General features: G+C 43.3%; 1 protein-coding gene across 2 annotated transcripts in view; it reads right to left on the bottom strand.

Annotated features, from left to right (window-relative positions):
• Nucleotides 1–20147, bottom strand: part of AKT3 (AKT serine/threonine kinase 3) — a 211931-nt gene extending 191784 nt beyond the window's left edge. The window contains exons 1-3 of one of the 2 annotated variants that reach the window (XM_079763614.1): nt 19808–20147; nt 17734–17828; nt 7159–7312 (exon numbers count right to left, since the gene is read on the bottom strand). In XM_079763614.1, the coding sequence (XP_079619740.1) occupies nt 7159–7204 (46 nt within the window). In that variant the 5' untranslated portion in view covers nt 7205–7312; nt 17734–17828; nt 19808–20147. The remainder of the gene's footprint in view (nt 1–7158; nt 7313–17733; nt 17829–19807) is intronic. The other variant, XM_079763615.1, reaches the window with a different exon arrangement.
• Nucleotides 20148–20709: the final 562 nt, after the last annotated feature.

The raw sequence follows: 20709 nt of genomic DNA, 5'->3' as shown, positions 1-20709 counted from the left end.
CAAAAGTCACTTCGTGCCTAAGACAAGAACAAAAGGCACACAAATACCTACAAAGTGAAGGAGAAGGAAAGGCCCTTGGACATGGATGTACCCCCAAAACTGCATTTCCTTTTCTATAACCACTTATAATTGACTGCACCACAACAATCACTCAGGCCAACATAAGCTCAGCCTACAGTCTTTATGTTCCTAAGGTGTATTTCTCATAGTGGGGATTAAGCTACTTTGCAAGACAACAGACTTATCAAGTTTGAGCTAGGAATGACCAAATACTAATATTCTGGTTCATCTAACAAAGCATTTCATAAAATGTAAGACAAATAGAACTCAGAGGACAGTTTAGAGATATTGGAAATCACAAGTACCAGGCTGTGGGGAAAAGATATTTGAAAGCACAAGCTGGTTAAAGACATAGAGCACAACATGAAAACTCAAGCTGTTAGATGTCAATACAAGAAAAATGTAAGGGATTAACTTATACTTGCATGTACGCAGCATTTCATCCATCAAAATGGTTTTTATTTTATTTTATTGTTTAAGGTATTACAAATGGTAATACATATGTCTCTTTTTTTTCCCCCACTGACTTCCCCAAGGGCCTCCCCTTCCCCCCCCACCCCCACCCTCGCACTTGCCCTCATTCCCCCGCCCCCAGTGTCTTGAGTCTGTTGGTTGTGCTTATATGCATGCATACAAGTCCTTAGGTTGATCTCTTACCTCCGCCCCCCAACCCTCCCCTACCTTCCCGCTGTAGTTTGACAGTCTGTTCGATGCTTCTTTGCCTCAATTTTTGTTCCAACAGTTTGTAATGTTCTTTATTGTCCATAAATGAGTGAGATCATGTGGTATTTATCTTTCACTGACTGGCGTATTTCGCTTGGCATCATGCTCTCCAGAATCAAAATGTTTTTAATGATAAAACCACCTTGCAATTGGTACCAATTTCAAAACAGTACGATTATGAGTTGACTAGAAATATATAACTGATTTTAATTTGTTATCAAGGAGCTGGCTGTCCACATTTATGAGAGATTACATACTCAGGTTTTTAAGAAATAACACTATTAAGCAAACATAATTTTGTAAATCACAATAAGCCTTTGATCAATATTACTGCAGTCTACTTAATTCTGCAACTTAGACCTTTTAAGCTGGTTGAACTTTATTAATGCAGCAAGTTTCTTCACAGCAAATATTGCCACTAGCTATAATGAAACAAAATAAGAAAGCAAATTTGACATCTAGGTTAGAGATATCAGTCACCTGGAGGATACCTCTGGGCTGGTCTTAGAAGGAGATAATTTCACAAGTGCTCAAAATGCATCCAGATGACTCCTCTGTGCAGCCAAACTGGGGGGGGGGGGGGGGGGGGGGGCTCTGCCTGGACCCCCGAGGAGAAAGCTGCAGGCAACACTTGACCCCATGTTTGCTACATTACATTTCTTTTACTGTCATCTTTAGCACCAACAATACCATGTTAATGTTTTATCTCAATTAATGACACCACTTTGCAACTGCTCCAGAAAAGTACAGAGAGAAACGTTTCCTTACTATATGCCACTCATAAAGTATTTATGCTACACAACATCAATAATTATCTGTTTGTTTTTTTTCATTTTCCTGGAAGATATTTACTGAAGAACAACTTTTTAAAAAAAGGACAAATAAAATGAGGTTATATCTGAATAGGAGCTAACAAGAACTGACTCAGCAATACTGGTTTGAGAAAAAGGACTGGCATTGAACGTAAGGGCGATAGCATAACTTTTTTATATACTAGTAAATACCCTTTATTAATAGTTTATGAGTTTAAAAAACACTCCTCTGCAAGCATGGCCTCGAAATGTTTAAAACCGCATGGTGAGGTAACAAAGGCAGATATTATCATATTTATTCTTGAGCGAGAACACACCAAAGTTCAGGTGACAACAATCTGCCCAGGGTGTTTACAATCATACTGCTCTTCTGGAAGAAATCCTTTGAACCAAAATACAGCCGAACACCAACAGATTTATAGTGAAATTTACACAAAACTATTATTAAAATTATATTGAAATTTCTAAAGGAATAAATTAAGAATGGTGGGGGAAAAAAGGACCAATTTGGTTTCCCCTAGATTTCAACTAATGCTTTCAAGAATACAATTAACCCTTTGCACTCGCTTGCTTTTTTCTCGATTCCTTTATTCCAATGCTAACCGTGTCGAGTCACACTTGACATCCGAGTGCAAAAGGTTAAACACTACCATACAAACCTTCTTTCAGTGAGGCTAACTTGTTATAAGTACAGAAGAAACACATAAACTGTAAAAATTGACAGAGGCCATTACCAGCAATCCCAGTCTTTCATTCACAAATATACCCAGATAAACAGGGATCACCAGATAGCTAAAGAAAACCACCACCACAAAAAAAAAAAACACACACCCAACAACAAAAGAAACAAAATAAGCAAATTGAAGGAATTGTTCAAAGAGGAGAATAAACTTCAAAATAAAATTTATTCAGTGTCCTAAGAATAAGACACTAATGTTATGTTAAGTAAAATAAGAGCAGGTGGCCATCACCTATAAAGAAAGAAGTCCTGGGAATATAAAGTAATAACTGAAATATAAAAGTCAATGAAGGGCTAGAATAAAAGGTCAAGAAACAAAGAGAAAAAAACAGAGGCATGGCAAAATGAAAGAAAAAATTTAAAACAGTGCACTGCTAGAGAAGCTCTAAGAGAAATTAAAAAACAAAAAACGTAAAGGAATACAGGGAACACAGAAGGGAAAAAATAATAAAAGAAATATAGGAGATTTCCCAAAACGGAAGAAAGATATGAAAGTCTGCATTTTCAAAGGGTCCACCGTGTGAATGAATTACAGAATGAGCAAACAAGGACTACAGCTCATTCTCTTTAATTTCATAATCCCACGGGTAAAAAGCTTCCAGAGAACAAAGCAGGTTACCTACCAAAAACTCTTCATGCTGGTGGCAAGCCTCTCAGCAGTAAACTGGTTACTAAAATGTAATGGAATTCAACCTTCAAAATTCTGAAGGAAAACTATTTGAAGCCTGAATTCTATACCCAGCCAAGGTATGTACCAGGTGAGAAAGTGAAAAGGACATTCTCAAACATTGTGTGGACAACACGCACACACACACCCTTTCTGAAAAAATTACTTCAGGAAGTGCTCTAGAAAATTGCAAAATAGATGAGAGAGAGAGAGAGAGAGAGAGAGAGAGAGAGAGAGAGAGAGAGAGAACATCTAAGAGAACATAGAACTTGTCCAAGAATGCAATTAAATAGCATGATATCAGCTGATCATACCCATATAAAAAGGCAATTCACATTAGAACTTCAACCAATAGTATGATTTCAAAACTGGATAACCAAGTGATGTTATAAAGGCATATACAGTCTTCTACCAATAGGGGGGAAATGTGGCAATTAGAAAATCCAGGAAAAAAAAACCACAGTTATAGCCCAAACTAGAAGCCAAACTAAAGTATGGCATTATCTTGAGTACCAATAGCGTGTAAGAAGTTCATATGCTCTCCCATCACAGGCATCATACTACTTTGTTTATAGTTAATATTGTTTACATAGCATAATAGTGATTACTGCTTTTTGGAATCAAGTATAACTATTAAACTTTGATGATATAAAATAAATGTTACAGTTAACAAATTGGAGAAGAAATGTGAGGAAATCAAGGTAAAGATTATAAGGAGTACTAACTTTTCTTAACTTATGAAGTGGCAAGATTATGTCTAAATAATTTATAGAAATAATGATGCAATAAATTTAACTATAAAGGCCCCCCATAAAAAGAAAAAATGAAGAGAATAAGTATTAAAAGTAAAACTTCTCATTTTTCACAATGGGGATATACTAGATTACTTGAGATCAGTCAAAAATAAAGTTTAGCACATTATATATAAAATTGGGATAATCAGCAGAAGAATTAAAAAGAGACAAGGTCTGCCCGGCCGGTGTGGCTCAGTGGTTGAGCACTGACCTATGAACCAGGAGGTCACGGTTTGATTCCCAGACAGAACACATGCCCGGGTTGTGGGCTCCATCCCCAGTGGGGGGTGTGCAGGAGGCAGCCGATCAATGATTCTCTCTCATCATTGATGTTTCTATCTGTCTCTCCCTCTCCCATCCTCTCTGAAATAAATAAAAATATATATTTTTTTAAAAACTAGAAAAGGTCTAAAATGGTTATCTCTGAGGATAGGAACAAGTTGGAAGAGGTAGAGGGTAGAAAGAGTGTTACTTTGCATTTTATACTTTTGTGTATTATTCAAAGTCTTATGTTTATAAGACTATTACTTCCCGAAATTAATGCACGCATGCACACACACACACACACACACACACACACACACACACACACAATTCTCTTTCCCAATGCAGGACAAACACCGAGAAATTCTATTTTATTTTTTTTTCCTTTTTCTATATCCCATGTACTATATACCAACCTTCTATAATGATATTTCAGAGGAGACACAATTAATTAAACAGACTCAACAACCACTCTAAACCCTTGATAAAAGGTGGTGATGGCAACAGCTTACATTTATGTTAAAATTGCCAAAGCCCACCCACATCCATGATCTTATTTAAAAGTACCTTCCTTCACACAGCAGTGAAATCTGAAAACGCTTTCCAAATTTCTAAAATGAGAATAACATAAAAGACATTAAACTGGACACAAATGGTCAGCCGCTTTGAAAACAGTTTGGCAGTTTTGACAGAGTTAAACGTAAACTTACCATAGGACCCAGCAATCTCATTCCTAGGTTATAGCCCGAGAAAAATACATCACACAATCACATGCACACACATGTTCACAGCAGCTTTCTTCATAATAGCCCCAAACTAGAAACAGGTGGAATACTACTCAACAAGGAAAAGGAACAAACTAATGAAAAACACAACTGTATAAAGGAATCCTAAAAGCTCAGGCGGTATACTTCTCTAACCCTGCTCTCACCCTATTACTCTCCCGCGTTTATATTTTCATTACTTTGCTCAAGGACCAGAGACCTCGAGTTTTATCCTTGAGGTCTCAGCCCCATCACCTTTTTGCAGACGCATCACCATGGTCACCAGAGTAACCGCTTCATTGCCATGGTTACGTACTCATTGCATGGCTCCCTCGCTCAGCCCACAGCTTCAGCTGTGGCCCATCTGAGGGTACCTGTCACCCTCTCTCCAGCCCAGGCCCTCAGGGACCGCATGCTGGGGGAAGGGTCCTAACAGCTCCTCCCCCAGCCCGTCTCCAGGCCCTGAGGCACAGCCTGCTGGCCTGGCCAGCCCGCTCCCTCCCACACGTGCCTTGCTGAGAGCCAGAGGGGGTGAAGGCAGGGTATCTAGATCCCGAGGAGAAGAAAGCTAGAAGGACCTTCCTCAGGACAGTACGGGGAGCACAGAGGAGGGAGGGAGGGCCCTGAGGCCCAGCCTCCGAGGCTGATGAACATGGAGCCGAGGACCAGGCCTCCAGCAGCCTGGCCACAGTCTTACACCTTCACGCTCAGCCCACCTCCCTGCCCCTTCCGGCCCTCGGCTGTGGGTGCGGGGTCCAGGCTGGGTGACTTTCAGTATTTGTAAGCATCTCAGCAGGACAATAAAGCATGTGGAGTGTGGGGAAAAAAAAAAAGTATTATGCAATGTGAAAGTAATCAGACTCAAAGGGCTACATGTTATATGATTCAACTTGTATGAAATTGCAAAATTATAGTAACAGCAGAGTAGTGGTTACCAAGGGAATGCAGGAATTTTTTTGGGTGATAGAAATGTTCTATGTCATGATTATAGTGTTGGTTACACTGCTTTAAAAGTTTAGCAACATTCATAAAGGGCACGCTTAAAATTGGTATATTTTGTTATATGTAAATAACTCAATAAAAGCTGATTTTATAAAGCTCAAAAATACACAATCACATTTAACTATTGTCAACAGCTTTCAGCATAGGTATGAACCACAGACCCTAAAAGAATATTAAAATCACACCTTAAAAGGCAATGTTTAACCAGAAAATGACATCAATAACCGAAAAGTCCTGAGAATGGAAGAGCCCTCAGCCTACTCAATGTGGCCACGTGGATAAGCAGTGGTTGCCTAGCAACTAGTCCAAACTCTAGAATTCTAATAAACACATTGACCACATTAGCAGAGGTGATCTCATAGAGGATAAAATGTTTTACATTGATGAGTTCTTCCTTTAATATTACAAAAGCATAATAATGCATTTGAATTGTGTATCTAAAGTGGGAGTAAACAAGAAATACTAAAAGTAGATCATGAAAAACAAAACATTAAATTAAACATAAACACACACACACACACACACACACACACACACACACACACACACCCTTTCCTCCTGTGGTCTTCCAATCAGGACTTTACTTACCTACTCATGAGATGGTGAATCCCAGGGTTTGTGGTGACCCGCCCCCTTTACTACTTTAATCCCTTCCCCTACGACCATCCAAACTGGCTTCATATAACTGGATTATTTGATTTATGTTTACATATCTTAAAACGCATACAAGTTAGGCAATTATTTTCAATATTAAATAATTGTAAAGATTTCTCTCTTGTTATTTGTAGAGTCAGCAGGCAACACAGAAAACACGACACCCATTTTCTGTAACATACATGCACACAACATACCAGAAAGCCAAACTTCATTATCAATTACCAAAATAAAGAATTACAGTCCGGCTGGCATGGCTCAGGAGTTGAGCATCGATCTACGAACCAGGAGGTCGTGGTTCGATTCCCAGGTTGCGGGCTGGATCCCCAGTATGGGGCGTGCAAGAGGCAGCCGATCAATGATTCTCTGTCATCATTGATGTTTCTCTTTCTCTCTCTCTCCCTCTTTCCCCCTTCCTCTTTGAAATAAATAAATATATATATATATATATATATATATATATATATATATATATATATATCTTTAAAAAAATTACAAAGAATCCTTGAATAACAAGCAAATTCCTAACACATATGCTAAATATCATTTCTCTCTTACTGGACACAGTACATCACAGTTTACTTTGTTAACAGCATCAGAAAAAAATATCAACTTCCCAGACACCACCAAGTGTTAGCGCACTTACCAACCACGCGTTTTGGTTTTGTGGAACACTTACCCCTCTTCTGAACCCAACCTTCTTTCACAATGGTCACATCGCTCATGATGGCTCCCCGCTAGCCCCCAACTTGGAGAAATGGGAGTCTGTGATATCAGCTTTGGGGTTTTTATCTGCTGCTGCTGCCCTTCCCACTCTCTAGTGATGACTCAGCCTGGAAGGAAGTATTGAAGAAAGAATGTCTTTTTTTTTCCATTCTTGGAGATCACACAGCAATAACAAACAACCAATTCTTTGTCAATGCCTTCAATGGGCCTGACCTTACATAAAAGCCCAGCTCTTCAAACTGGGGGACGTATTTATTAAATAGTTGTGTAACGAACACACTTCCCTCGTCTTGTGACAGGTTTCAAATGAGAGTGAAACTTTTAACCTAAGAGGCTGCAATAAAAAAAATGTCCTTCAGAAAACCACTGTCACACCTACCCAAAGAATACAGAACATTTGTTTGGTGATGTGTGTTTGAGGCGAAAGGCAAGAGAATGAAAGTTACGTGGACTGAAAAGTAAATCTTCCATCTATGTCTAATTTCAAAAATCTCTGTCAGTTTAAAAATAGTTATGGGAAAGCCATTGTGAATGTTTTTAATTGCTGTATTTTATGTAAAATACCACGTGCTACGAAACCAACATTTAGGTATGCTTAGGCTGCTTGGTTCCAAGAAATATTTTAGGTTGATTACAATAAGTAAAATATCCTATATAATAAAGAGCTAATATGCTAATTAGACCGAACAGCAGAACGACTGTCCGGACATCCTTCTGTACGACCTTCCAGACAAATCCGGGGCTGAGAGGGCCAGCCAAGGCAGCTGGGGATGCGAGGGCCAGCCTGAGCTATGAAGTGCTGCGAGGGGCTGCGAGGGGCTGCAAGGGCCAGCTGAGACAGCGGGGCTGTGAGGGCCAAGCCCCTTGCATGAATTTAATGCATCGAACCTCTACTTATAAGTAAAGCTGCTGTAACCATCCATTTACAGATTTCTGTGTGAAGAGATGTTTTCAATACCTTTGGATAAACACCAAGGATGCAACTGTTATTTTGTATGGTAAGAGTATATCCTGTATAATAAAAGGCTAATATGCAAATCAACCAAACGGCGGCATTACCAGTTGCTATGATGCACAATGACCACCAGGGGGCCAGACACTCAACGCAGGAGCTGTCCCCTGATGGTCAGTGCATTCAGCCAGAAGCCCTGAGCCGGGCTCATGGCTGGCGAGAACAGCGGTGGTGGCAGGAGCCTCTCCTGCCTCCACAGCAGCACTAAGGATGTCCAACTGATGGCCGAGCGGGCACAGGCCAGGCTGAGGGAACCCTCCCGCCGAGTGCATGAATTTCATGCACTGGGCCTCTAGTTATAAATAATACTAAATCAATTACTTTTAAAGTAGACAAAGTAAAACAGGGAATATGAAAATATAAACAAGTAGGGAGTATTCAAGAGGTGCCAGGAACTCATATACGCGCTTAAACCTATTAGTCATATAGGTCATCTTCACAACCACCTTAGGAGGGTACTATTAACCCCATTTCACGGATGGGGAAACTGAGGTTCATAGAGATTAAACACCTTGCCCGATTTGAACACAAAATGATGGAGCCAAGCTGTCTCACTCCACAGCCTGCATTCTTAACTCTAAAACATTACCTTAAATCAGTGATTTTCAACTAGTGCGCCGCCAGAATTTCTAAAACATGTAACAATACCAACACAATAGACAAATGAAGTATTACAGAATTGTATACCTGAAACCTACATAATTTTAATAACCAACATTACCTCAAGAAATTCAATTGAAACAAAACATCCAATACCTGACTATTTAGTCAAGGGCACTGACCTCTTTTCCCTTAGATGATCAAATAAAACAATGACAACAGCCCTGGCCAGTTTGGCTCAGCGGATAGAGCGCTGGCCCACTGAAGGGTCCCGGGGTTCGATTCCGGTCAAGGGCAAGTACCTGGGTTGCAGGCTCAATCCCTGACCCTTGTCGGAGCACGTGTGGGAGGCAACCAATCAATGTGTCTCTCTCACATCAATGTTTCTCTCTCTTCTCTCCCCCTCCCTTAAAACGAAAATAATAATAATAATAATCGCCAATACAATAGGGGTCCAGTGTGACGGAAAATTATACTGCAGGATTTTAGTCACTTGTTTATATGTGCCATGAAATGAAAAAGGTTGAAAATCGCTGCCTTCGATAAAGATTAAAAGGAAGCCGGAGTAAAACTGTGCATTTGTGAAGATGGGCCACACATGCAGCATGAGCTTTCAGGACGCAATGCACATAAGGAAACACGATAGGTTTCAATATTTACAGCACCCATAAGTATTTTTCAAAAGAAAAAAAAAAAAAAAGAAGTTGCTCAGAAAGAATATAATTCTTCCTGGGACAAAAATCTGAAATTCTTATCATGGGTCTTTACAAAACACCTTCTAGTGTAAAAAAAAACACACAAAAACGAAGTCCCCAAAATATCCTCACACACAAATAGCACTGCGTTTTACAGGGTGATCTCTTATGGTCCCTCTCAACCCAAAAAGGGAAATACCAAGATAACACTGAGTGAAAGCATTTCCCAGAAAAGGGCCGAAACCATGGCCCAGGGACACAGGCGTAGGTTTCAGATAACCGGGAAACGGACGGACAGGCTGCATCAGGTGCTGTTTTCTCCAACTGGGTTTGGATCAGTAGGCCTAGCGGTGAGTCAAGGAGAGACCCCTTGGCTAGTGCCGGACTGAATTCCAGTTCTTTTCCTGATGTGGGTGAAGGGCACGGCCTAACCACGGAGCAGTCAGGCATCCAGACTAAAGACCCCCCGGTCTGTGTAGCTGAAGCCAAGCGCATGGCCACCGTGTGCCCCGGGGCTGCCGCAGGGCCTCCAGGCAGGGCCCAGCCTGTCCTCACAATCCTCAGGCTCTCCTCCTGCAGAGTCCGAAGGGATGTTAGGGTCTGGGGCTACTTCCCCAAAATAGGTCTGGCAGGATATTACAAAGAAATTCTGGAAAATTTTTTTTAAAAAAAAGAAAGATGGAAAAAGAAAAATTCTTGGGTCCAATAAGTTGGGAAAATTCTACAAACCATGTCTCTTTCTCTTGAAACCTGACGATAAACATATTAAGCATCTCAGCAAATCCTCCATGTATTTGAACACACAGGGCTTTTTTTTTTTCCTTTTTCTTCAGTAGCGTGTATTGATATCCAGAAATGCCACAGGATGTGGCCACAGAATTCAAGACAAGACTCATTTCGCCATTCAAAGCAGGCAACAAACAAAGAAACCACAAAACCCTGCAGTCAAGAATCCAAAGATCATTTTAATTTCGTTTATGAAACTTCCTGAAGACCTCAACATGGTCACCTGGCTACATGGCACAAACAGAGCCAGATCATTAAAAGGGTTAATAAGCCTTTACATAAATAATTAAAGGGAGGTAAATAGTGGGAACACTAGTACAAAACGGTGTCCTTTGAGGAGCTGTCCTGCAGGCCTTCTCTTGGGTTCTACTGCAGCAAGGAGCCTCGCATCCACTGAAAATTATGTCACATGGGTAAAGGGAAACTCCTATCTGAATACTCTTAGGATTAGAAATGGGAGAGGTCAGGGGTCAATGCTTAGTAATAACCAAAAATAATCCATACCCAATAAACCTATTTAAAATGTGGACTTTCCTATTTAAATAATGTATTACCATACCCCTATTTAAAAAAAAAAAACAAAAAAACATTAGAAAAACAAAAGTATTGTCAAAATGGATTTTTTTTTTTAAAGTGGACATTTCATTATAAGAATCTTAAAGCTGGAAGCGACCTTCGGTTTACAGTTGAGGGCAGCACCCGGCCTGCAAGGGAGGGCAGTTGAGAGGGACCAGGCTTGCAAGGGAGGGCAGTTGGAGGTGATCAACCCTGCAGGAGAGGGCAGTTAGGGGTGACCAGGCTGGCAGAGGAGGGAAGTTGGGGGCAAACAGGCTGGAAGGGGAGCAGTTAAGCATCAACCAGGCTGGCAGCGGAGTGGTTAGGGGTTGATCAGGCTGGCAGGCAGAAGCGGTTAGGGGCAATCAGGAAGGCAGGCAGGCAAGCAGTTGGGAGCCAGCAGTCCTGGATTGTGAGAGGGATGTCTGACTGCCCTCCAGGAGTCCCAGATTGGAGAGGGTACAGTCTGGGCTGAGGGACAACCCCCCCGCCGTGCACGAATTTCGTACACCGGGCTTCTAGTTTCATTATAAGAATCTTAAAACTGGAAGCGACCTTCGGTTTACAGTTGAGAGCAGGGTCAAGAGAGATGAAGAGACTTGCCCAAGGTCACAGGCCTACTCTGTGGGAGACCCAACACACAGCCCCAGGCGCATGCTCTTTCCACCAGCACTGCCTCTCCAGTATAAAACGAGAGGCTAAAATCTCCACATCAACCCAAAGTCAGTGAGTTTCATTTTATAAAGAAACTGTTTCAAAAACTAGTATTTCAGATTTTAAAATTAATGTTCACTGGCGATTATATATTTAAACTGTTAAAATCTATGTTAAATCAATAGGATAAGATTTACCATCTTTGTGAGGGGCAGTGACCCCACACATTATAGAGATGCGTTTATGCATTTGCATCTTACAATGTGAACAGATTCTACCCATAATCATAACTTTCAGCTTTAAACATTGCTCCTGAGTCTCTAAAGACTGAAATGACACATTCTTCGAACATAACTTAAAAGACATTCAAAGGTATCACTAGGCTAGAAATAAATAAATGCTTGTTTGTATAACAAAACAATGCTATTAACTCATAAGCAGCAAGTTATACTCTTTCATTTTCCTGCAATGACAACATTCCTGTACCTCGTCATCTACCCTCTCGCCCTCAGTCTATTAAAAATACTAATCTACAGCTCTAGGTGGATTGGCTCAGTGGATAGAGCGTCGGCCCTCGGACTGAAGGGTCCCGGGTTCGATTTTGATCAAGGGCTTGTACCTCAGGTGCAGACTTGATTCCCAGCCTGGGGCCACATGCGGGAGGCAACCAATCCATGTGCCTCTCTCACATCAATGTTTCTCTCTCTCTTTCTCTCTCTCTCTCTCTCTCTCCTTCCCTCCCTCCCTTCCTTTCACTCTCTCAGAAAAGCAATGGAAAAATATCCTTGGGTGAGGATTAACAAAAAACAAACAAAAAAGCCCCACTAATCTGCAAAAGGATGAGCTGGACTTGAATGAAGCATGTAATCTGTTCAGGAAAGTAGAATGAACTTCACCTCCTCCTAACAGTCCTAACTTCCCTAGAAATCTGTTCTATCCAATGAGCTATAACAGACAAAATTTGGTTTATTTTTCTTTTAAGCCTACTTCATTAAACATTTCATCACTGGGTAACCTAATTTTTCTTATAAAAAAAATTGCACACGAAATTCTTGGCAGATTCAATTTAGAATTTACACAAAGTGGTTGTTATAATAAGGGTACTTTTGTTCAGACTATTTGAGAACTTGATGATGATAATTGCACCTGGATGTCATTTTACAATTGAAAAAACATTTCCCCATCTTTTACCTCATGCAATAGCATTTTTATTTGTAAAACAAGTTGACAGTGCCTGAGATAATAGATGCTCAACAAATATGGAATAAACCAGTGGCTAAAACAAGGGATGAAGATTCAGCTTAATAAAAAACAGACTAAACAAGCTAACATTCTAAATCAACAGAAAGCCATCTTAAAACCAAACTGAACTTGAACATTATGGAAGCACCTATATATAAATAATTAAAATTATAGTAAATATTCGTCCCTGTCCACTGAAGTACATTTCCTATAGACTTCCATTAACTGTAAGGACTATCACACATTAAAATTATCCTTTTGTTCTCAACATATTTGACATTTTTTTGTTGAGATGCTCAAGTTTCAATTCCCAAACAAATCAAGCATCAACACTACCCAAAATTATCCATTATGGGAGGGAAAAAAGAAAAAGAATGGCATATTCTCTTAATAATATGTGTAAGAATATTTTAAAGGTATCTCTTTAACTTATGACAACCAACCGTTCCATTTTAAGCAAAAATTGTAACTTCTTCAAACATCCTGTAAAAGTATCATTCACTCAAACATATAATATGCATATATTAGGTTAATAAATATGTATTGATTGTCTGCTCTGTGACCGGGACTACAGTAAGTATACAGGGAGACAAGCAAAACAAAGTATTGAAAATTTGTTTCCAAGCCTTTAATAATTTGCTATTAATGTGCTCTCTAGGAAACCTGTGACCAACCAATGATGACATGATTTCCCCACAGTTACCAGAACGAGTTAAGTGACAGGAAACAAGAGTGACTACACGCAATTCAAGTCTCCAATCAGGTCGGTGTGCTTTCTACCAACCATTATATGAACTCTCGAACATATGTGTAACATTGGAGACTAGCTCTGAACATTTGTTTGTATCAAATTATTCTTCAGAGGTCCAGTCAAGCACAATGTTCTCCAATAAATTAGAAATTAAATACATATCAGTGTGGCATCACAGATGAAATTATAACAACAGAGAAGCAGGGTGACAAAGTTAAAGGGGCACCTCAGCCATTCTCTTTTTTACAAACAAAGGCTGTAATTAACCTAGGTTGACAATCTCCTGTGTTAATTTCAAAGTTAAAGGCCACAGTACAATTCTATAACACAGCTTTCTCTAAACTATAAACTTGGCTGTGATTAACATGATGCAGCATAATACTCGCTCTGCACCACAACTTTTCACATACTTCAGATATGCTAGTCAAACTGCATTAATGAAGATAACATGTTCAAAGACATGAGAATGCTGCTACTGTGAAATACCAAAGCTGGTGAAGGGTAACCATAATATAATTTTACGGTATGCACCTAGGCACAAGAAATAGGTGAAACTAATATGTGCCGTAAGTGCGTAAAGCTCGGTGAAACTTCTGAAAGGATTTGAGGGAAAAGAAAAAATACTGAAATGGAAGCGAAATTCAAGGCAACCTGCTCTGCACAAGTAACTCTAAAAGCCAGTCTGTCCTTCTTCAGGGTTATAATCCTGTGAAAAAACATAACCCATAGGGAAGTGGGCCGCACAAATTATGTATTTCGAATACCTTTCCTCTCTTCAGGGTACAATAATACACTCGGTGGATTTTCTTCAAAGTCTTTCTGTAAATATCTTTGCTGAGCTTTACATTATGGGGAAATACCTGCATAAACACAGGCACGTTTCTTACTTTCCCACAACAGAGCACTTCTTCAAAACTGCCAATTCTTAAAAATCAACTTGGCAAACTTTGAAATACACATACAAAACCATAAAGCGTTTCCTCCCTCTTCCCCACACCTGATTAGGGTATTTAAACGCCATTTCAACCAACACAGCCATTATTCATCAAACAAGCAACCTGTGCCCCAGCCGGGTGGCTCAGTTGGTTGGAGCATCGTTCCTTACACCAAAAAGGCTGCAGGTTCGATTCCTGGTCAGGGCACGTACCTAGATTGGGGGTTCCAACCCTGGTCCGGGCACATGCAAGGAGACAACGGATAGATGTTTCTCTCTCCTCTCTCTCTCTCTCTCTCAAATCAATAAACATATCATCAGGTGAGGATAAAAAAAGAAAAGCACTTGTGCTGAGCGATATATTTAATATTCTAACATGGAACAACTAGGAAAACGCTTGTTGGATCCTTCTGAGTCCTAAAACACTGGGCAAGCTATTGACGAATTATCCCCTACACTCCTCTTGGACACTGTGGCTTGTCTCCATGCGCAGGTACCTATACTACAGGGCCAGGTGGAGAGCTGCTACTATAATTCTGGTTGCACAGTTGGCCATATTTTCCCAATACACATGTACGATCCTTCCAAACTCTGTCCCGGGACCTCCCTGATTATGAAATGGAAAAAGAGTTCACCTACACACAAAACACAACTGGTACACGGTCCGTTAAATGCCAAGAACCAGCCTGACCTTTCACCACCAATTAAAGGGAGAGGTACCTTGTAGGCATGGCATGTTCCGAAGAGCAATGGACAAGCCTAAACATTTGGGTCGCTTTTCCCAACGGGCCCCACCAAAGCGATGCCGGTCCCCGAAATCTCTGTGCCTGTATTTCCTTCGCCATAAAAACAAAGACACAGAGCATCGGAGGAACTCCAAAGAGCTCTACAGAGCTAACATTTATGATTCTTCAAGTTCAACTCCGCTAGCTACTTCATTTATAACTGACATCTTAGCTAGCCATATTGTGACTATACAGTTCCTGTCCACCAAAGTCTAATATAGTTGGGAAGATCAGACATTCCAACGCCAACTCCAATCCTAACAAAAAAACCATCTTCCTCGTTCTCCCATCCGCAGCCCCACAAACACAGGATTTCTTAACACAGGGGCGAGAAATTCTCACTTGGAAGTCTTCTAGTGATCTGGTCTAGTCATTTTTATTTTATTTTTTTACTTTTCCCTTTGAATACTAGGAAAATATACCTATTTGGGTGTGTAAAATATGTGCAGTTGGCATTAAATAAATATAGAGTACTGAAAAGAAAAAGAACTAAGAAAGCAAACCCATGGCTCAAGAAGCATATGTCAATTTCTCTATCAACTACTATTTGAAGATTACCCAGCACAGGACGTATATTAACATCTAATACATTGGTGCTACAATAAAATACGTAAACACTGGAGGCAGTTAATTCAGCATTTGAAATAACTGAAATGAAAAAGGATGTGATGATGGGTCAGTCCATCTACATTAACTTGATTTCTGGGAAAACGGTTATACTACGTTATGGAAAGTTAGCATTGTCACTGTGAACTCTAACAGGTATAAACAAGTTAGGAAAAATACTAAAAGAAAAGTGTTTCAGAATGAGGGAAGTTAAAATGAGATGGATTTTTATACACCAGAATTAGTGTTTTTCTCGTGTTTAAATCACTTTAAAAAATGTAGCAGGGATGGTCATGAAGATTAAATGCATATATACATACATGTTGGCCACATGTAACGGTGCCTGGCACATGGCAAGGGCTCACCAGGCATTGGCTACCATGAACGCTGCAATGAATCTAGCTAGCTCTATCATCCATGAAAGACCATGATAAAATAAGTAAGTTAACATCTGATGGTTCAGGGCTATCTTTGCAGGAGACTACAGAACAGTGCATGCGCCCTGGGCTGGTTTCGCTCATCGGCCTGCAGACTGAGGGGTCCCGGGTTCGATTCCAATCAAGGGCACATGCCCGGGTTGCGGGCTTGATCCCCAGTAGGGGGCATGCAGGAGGCAACCAATCAATGATTCTCTCTCATCACTGATGTTTCTATGGCTCTCTCCCTCTCCCTTCCTCTGTAAAATCAATAAAAATATATTAAAAAAACAAAATAACAGAACAGTGCATGCTGTAGGAAACCAGGATTTAGAATACTTATGTGAACTCTGAAACCTTAAGTTAAAAACAGAACAATCTTAAATGATCTACATATTCTAACGAATCTGTAAAAATTGATTGTGCATTTTTAAAATTAATTTAAGAAAAATAAAAATGCAAGTCAAATTACAAGACTGATTTAGTCAAAACAAAATGAAATAGCTAACATAGGAAAACACACCTGAAACCTATACGTTCCTGTTGACACCAATCAATTTAATAAAAAATATATATACTTTAAAAATGGAATGGCTTCTTTTTCTGTCTTGCATGTTGTTATTCAATTCTAAATGGTTTCAAATGAAATATTTTTTAATGTTGAAACTTAATCACACTCTAAAAACAAGATCCTATCAAATCATGATAAAATCCAATTAACACCTAGTTAACAATGATTGCCTTAGCTTCCCAAGGGTGAACTCTTGACCTTAAAAGGTATAACAACAACAACAAAAAGTGTAGCTATCTTTTCACAAAGATATGCAAAGTTTAAGTAAACTCTAAACTTCCACAAAATCAATTTGTAAAACGGGTTCCTCTTTTTAAAGAAATCCAAATAGTTGGAAATTCCCATTGAATTTCTGTAAGAAAGAAAACCTCTCACATTTAAATCAAAAGCTAGAGTTTAAAAAATCTTAGATCCTTACTTTGCACAAGACTCTGTGCTAATAAGCACAGTTGTCCGTGATATGTTTAGGCAAAACGTGTTTAGATTCACAGTGATCTGAAAACAAATTTTCTTTTTAATGGATGTGATCTTCTGAATAAAATGTAAAAAAAAAAAAAGGTTCTCAATCAACCAGCCCCATCATACAGTTCACATTCTAATAATTGTTGAATGAATGAAATCTTATTTAAAATACTTTACAGCCATAAACTTACATGAACAACAAAACGTCCAAAGAAGAACTCTTAAGTACTCTGACAAACACAATTTAAACTAAGTCAATATCAAATTTAAAATGAATTTTTAAGTTGGAAAATAATTCACTAAATCACAGAAAGGCTAAGTGTCTGGGACAAAATGAATACAAGTAATAGTTTCATAAATTATTTTGCAGTTACTTTAGTTTTTTTTTTTACACTGGAAGCACACACACTACTGCAAATACACAGTACAAATATATAGCTGAACCAAAAAAAAATCTACCTTCATCTAATTCCAATGCCATCTCATTCATGTGATATATGATCTCCTCTCACTTTTAAAAGAAGCTCAAGCCAATTCAAGATAGTGGGGTCAACCTGGTGAGAAAAGCAAAAAAGCAGATCTTCAGTACCATCTCGTTGGTAAACTTTCAAAGTCAAGATTGCATACTGTCAAAAGAAAATTGCGGGGCAAAGGCGGGTGTACAGTTGTGAATACATGAAAGTTTATTCTTGTATTAGCGTTTATTCATGATTGTGTTATTTCCACATGAACAACCGCATATATGCAAAGAAGTGTGCCTTCAATCGTATACCTCAGAAAACTAGTAATTTATTCATAAGTATTTTAATGAATATGCTCATGTTTTAAACAACCACGTCGTGAATATATGTATATGTGTGTGTATTGAACAACCACCTCTTGGAATATTCATATGCATTTATACATATTTTGCAATGACACTCAAGTTCTGAAGACAAAGTTTCCTAAACCATTTTTATTGGACTCGCCCACCTTTGTTTTTTTTTTTTCTTTTCTTTCAGTTATTTCCTAATAATGTACCATCTACTTTAATGAGCTCCCACCAAAAATGAAACCCAGTGTTTGGCTAATGACTTGAGTGTACTCAAACCTGTATGACCACGCTTTCCCAAATAAGGGGCACACGCATACCATGATGGATGGTTTGAGGCAACTGGCAAATGTATGAACTGCCACACACACACAAAAAAAAAAAAGTCGTTCTTTCATACCCTTCAGCTTCAGGAGGAGCGTAGGAGGGGTGACCATCTTATTAATGCTCGCAATTAGCCAGCAGACACCTCAAGTCCACCACTGACTTTCTGTCTTGGAAACCTCAGGAGCTACAAACGCCTGGGCTCTCTCTCTCTCTCTCTCTCCACCAATCCCCGCCCAGGTGGAAGGAGCTGGTTTTATTTTCCTACCATTATTCTGATGGGAGGACGGGGAGCATCCCTCCCACCCTTGACCTGTCTGCAGGCACCGCCTCTGCTTTCTGAAGATCGACACCCAATATCGCTATTGGAAACCTGACGCTTAGAGAGAGAGGCAATCTGGCCTGAACGGCAGCTGCCCGGGAAATCCCGAACGCGGGGTGACCCCAGCCAGCGGCGAGCTTTCCCAAGTTGGGGCTCCGGAGGGCCCACCAGCATCATGGCTGATGCAGACCGATGCGCAGGAGGAGATGGACGAGAGAGAGAGAGAGAGAGAGGCCGGTTTGTTTACTTGCAGCCCAGCCGCCGCCACCGGCAGCGACAGCATCCCTGGATCCGCCAAACCAGCATCTTCCGCACATTTCTATTCTTAGCGCACAACTCCCCAGCGGATCAAACCCCACAACTAGGAAACACGCAGACAGGCACGCCGCCCCCGCACCCACCCACCCCACCCCACCCCACCCCACCCCACCCCACCCCACCCCACCCGCGCCGTCTTCCCCGCGCGCCGCCGGCCGGGCGGGTGGAGGAGGAAGGAGACCCCGGGGACGCCGGCGCATCCTCGGCTGCACCCCACCCCGCGCGCACGGCGGCCCGGGCGGGGCGCACGCAGACAGCCCCCTCCCCCCAACCCAAACACGCCGCCACGGGCTCCACGCGCGTTACATAACCTCGCCGCCGCCCCCGGCCCACGGGCGCCCCCTCCCCACGCCGCGCGGCCGGCGGGGAGCCCGGGGAGGAGCGGGGAGACCGGGGGGGGGGGGGGGGGGCGCGCGCGCGGAGTTGCGCAGAGACGGGAGGCGCCAGGGCCGGGGCAGCCCAGACGCGGCCGGTACCGCTAGGCCGGGGAACCCTGCCCCGGCCCCCCGCGCGCGCCGCCGCCGCCCCCCAGCTCCCCCCGCCCCCGGAAAGCGAGGGGGTGCCCGTGTCCCCGCGCCGGGCATCCCCGGCCTTCCCACCCACACCCACACCCCAGCCTCCTGACCCAGCCCCCGCCCACGCCCCCGGCGCAGGGACAACCCAGACAACCCCCGGCCCCCCGCCCGAGGGGGCCGGGCCGGGGTCCGAGGAAGGGGGCACGGGGGGAGGGGGCGCGGGTGGGGGGCGGTGGCTGTTACCTGCAAAGGCGGCGGCGGCGGCGGCGGCGGCCCCGCAGCTGCTCGGGCGGCGGCGGAGGATGGAGCCGGGGGGGCGGGGGGAGGAGAGGGGGCGACTCGGGGGTCCCCCCTCCCTCCTCCTCCCCTCCTGTCCTCCCCCCACCCCGCAGAGCTCTGGCCCCCTGGAGCCCGGTGCGGCGGGAGGGCAGGCGCGGGGCTGCGGGAGGGGAGGGAGCCGCCGGGCCGGGCCGCGGCGCTGGCGCGGGAGGCGGCGGCGGGCGGGGGAGGAGGAGGCGGGGACTCGCTGGGAATCGGATGTCGGCGGCCCCGTCAGTTCTCCGGGCGGCCCGCGGGGCGGGGGCCGGGCGCGGCGGGCGGGCGGGCGGCGGGGCGGCTCGGGCCCCGGGACGCGCGGCGGGGCGGGGGGCTCCGGCCTCCTCTCCGGGCGCGCCCCGCCGGGGTCCCCGCCGCCTCCCGCCCCCCTCCCTCGCGGGGCCGCCGCCGCCGCCGCGGGGCTGGTTGTTGACTTTGAGGAAAACTCCTGACGTCAGGGCTGGCTCGCGGCGGCGGGAGCGGCTTCCCCGCGTCCCCGGCCTGCCCGCCGCCCGCGCGCCCTCCCCGCCGGCCTCGCCTCGGGCTTCCCCGCGCCCCCGACCCGCGGCGCCCCGCGCCCGCTCCTCTCGCGAGAACATCCCCCCAGCAGCCCGGCCCGAGACGCCGCCGGAGCGGGGCCGGGAGCGGGGCCGCGGTCCCGGCGGGAAGTGCCGGGGTTCCCCGCGCCCTCGTGGCGGCACCGGAGGTCGCGCGGGGAGGCGCTGCCCGGGGAGCACCCGCCGCCCCCCGCGCGGTTCCGGGAGGTCGGCGCGGGGGGCGCACCTGGCAGTGCGGTGCCCTGGGCGGGGTACCCCCGGGAGCCCGGCGCC

The sequence above is a fragment of the Cnephaeus nilssonii genome (genome assembly GCF_951640355.1).
Source record: "Cnephaeus nilssonii genome assembly, chromosome: 23".
Classification (NCBI taxonomy): domain Eukaryota; kingdom Metazoa; phylum Chordata; class Mammalia; order Chiroptera; family Vespertilionidae; genus Cnephaeus; species Cnephaeus nilssonii.
This window is presented reverse-complemented; position numbering and strand designations above follow the sequence as displayed.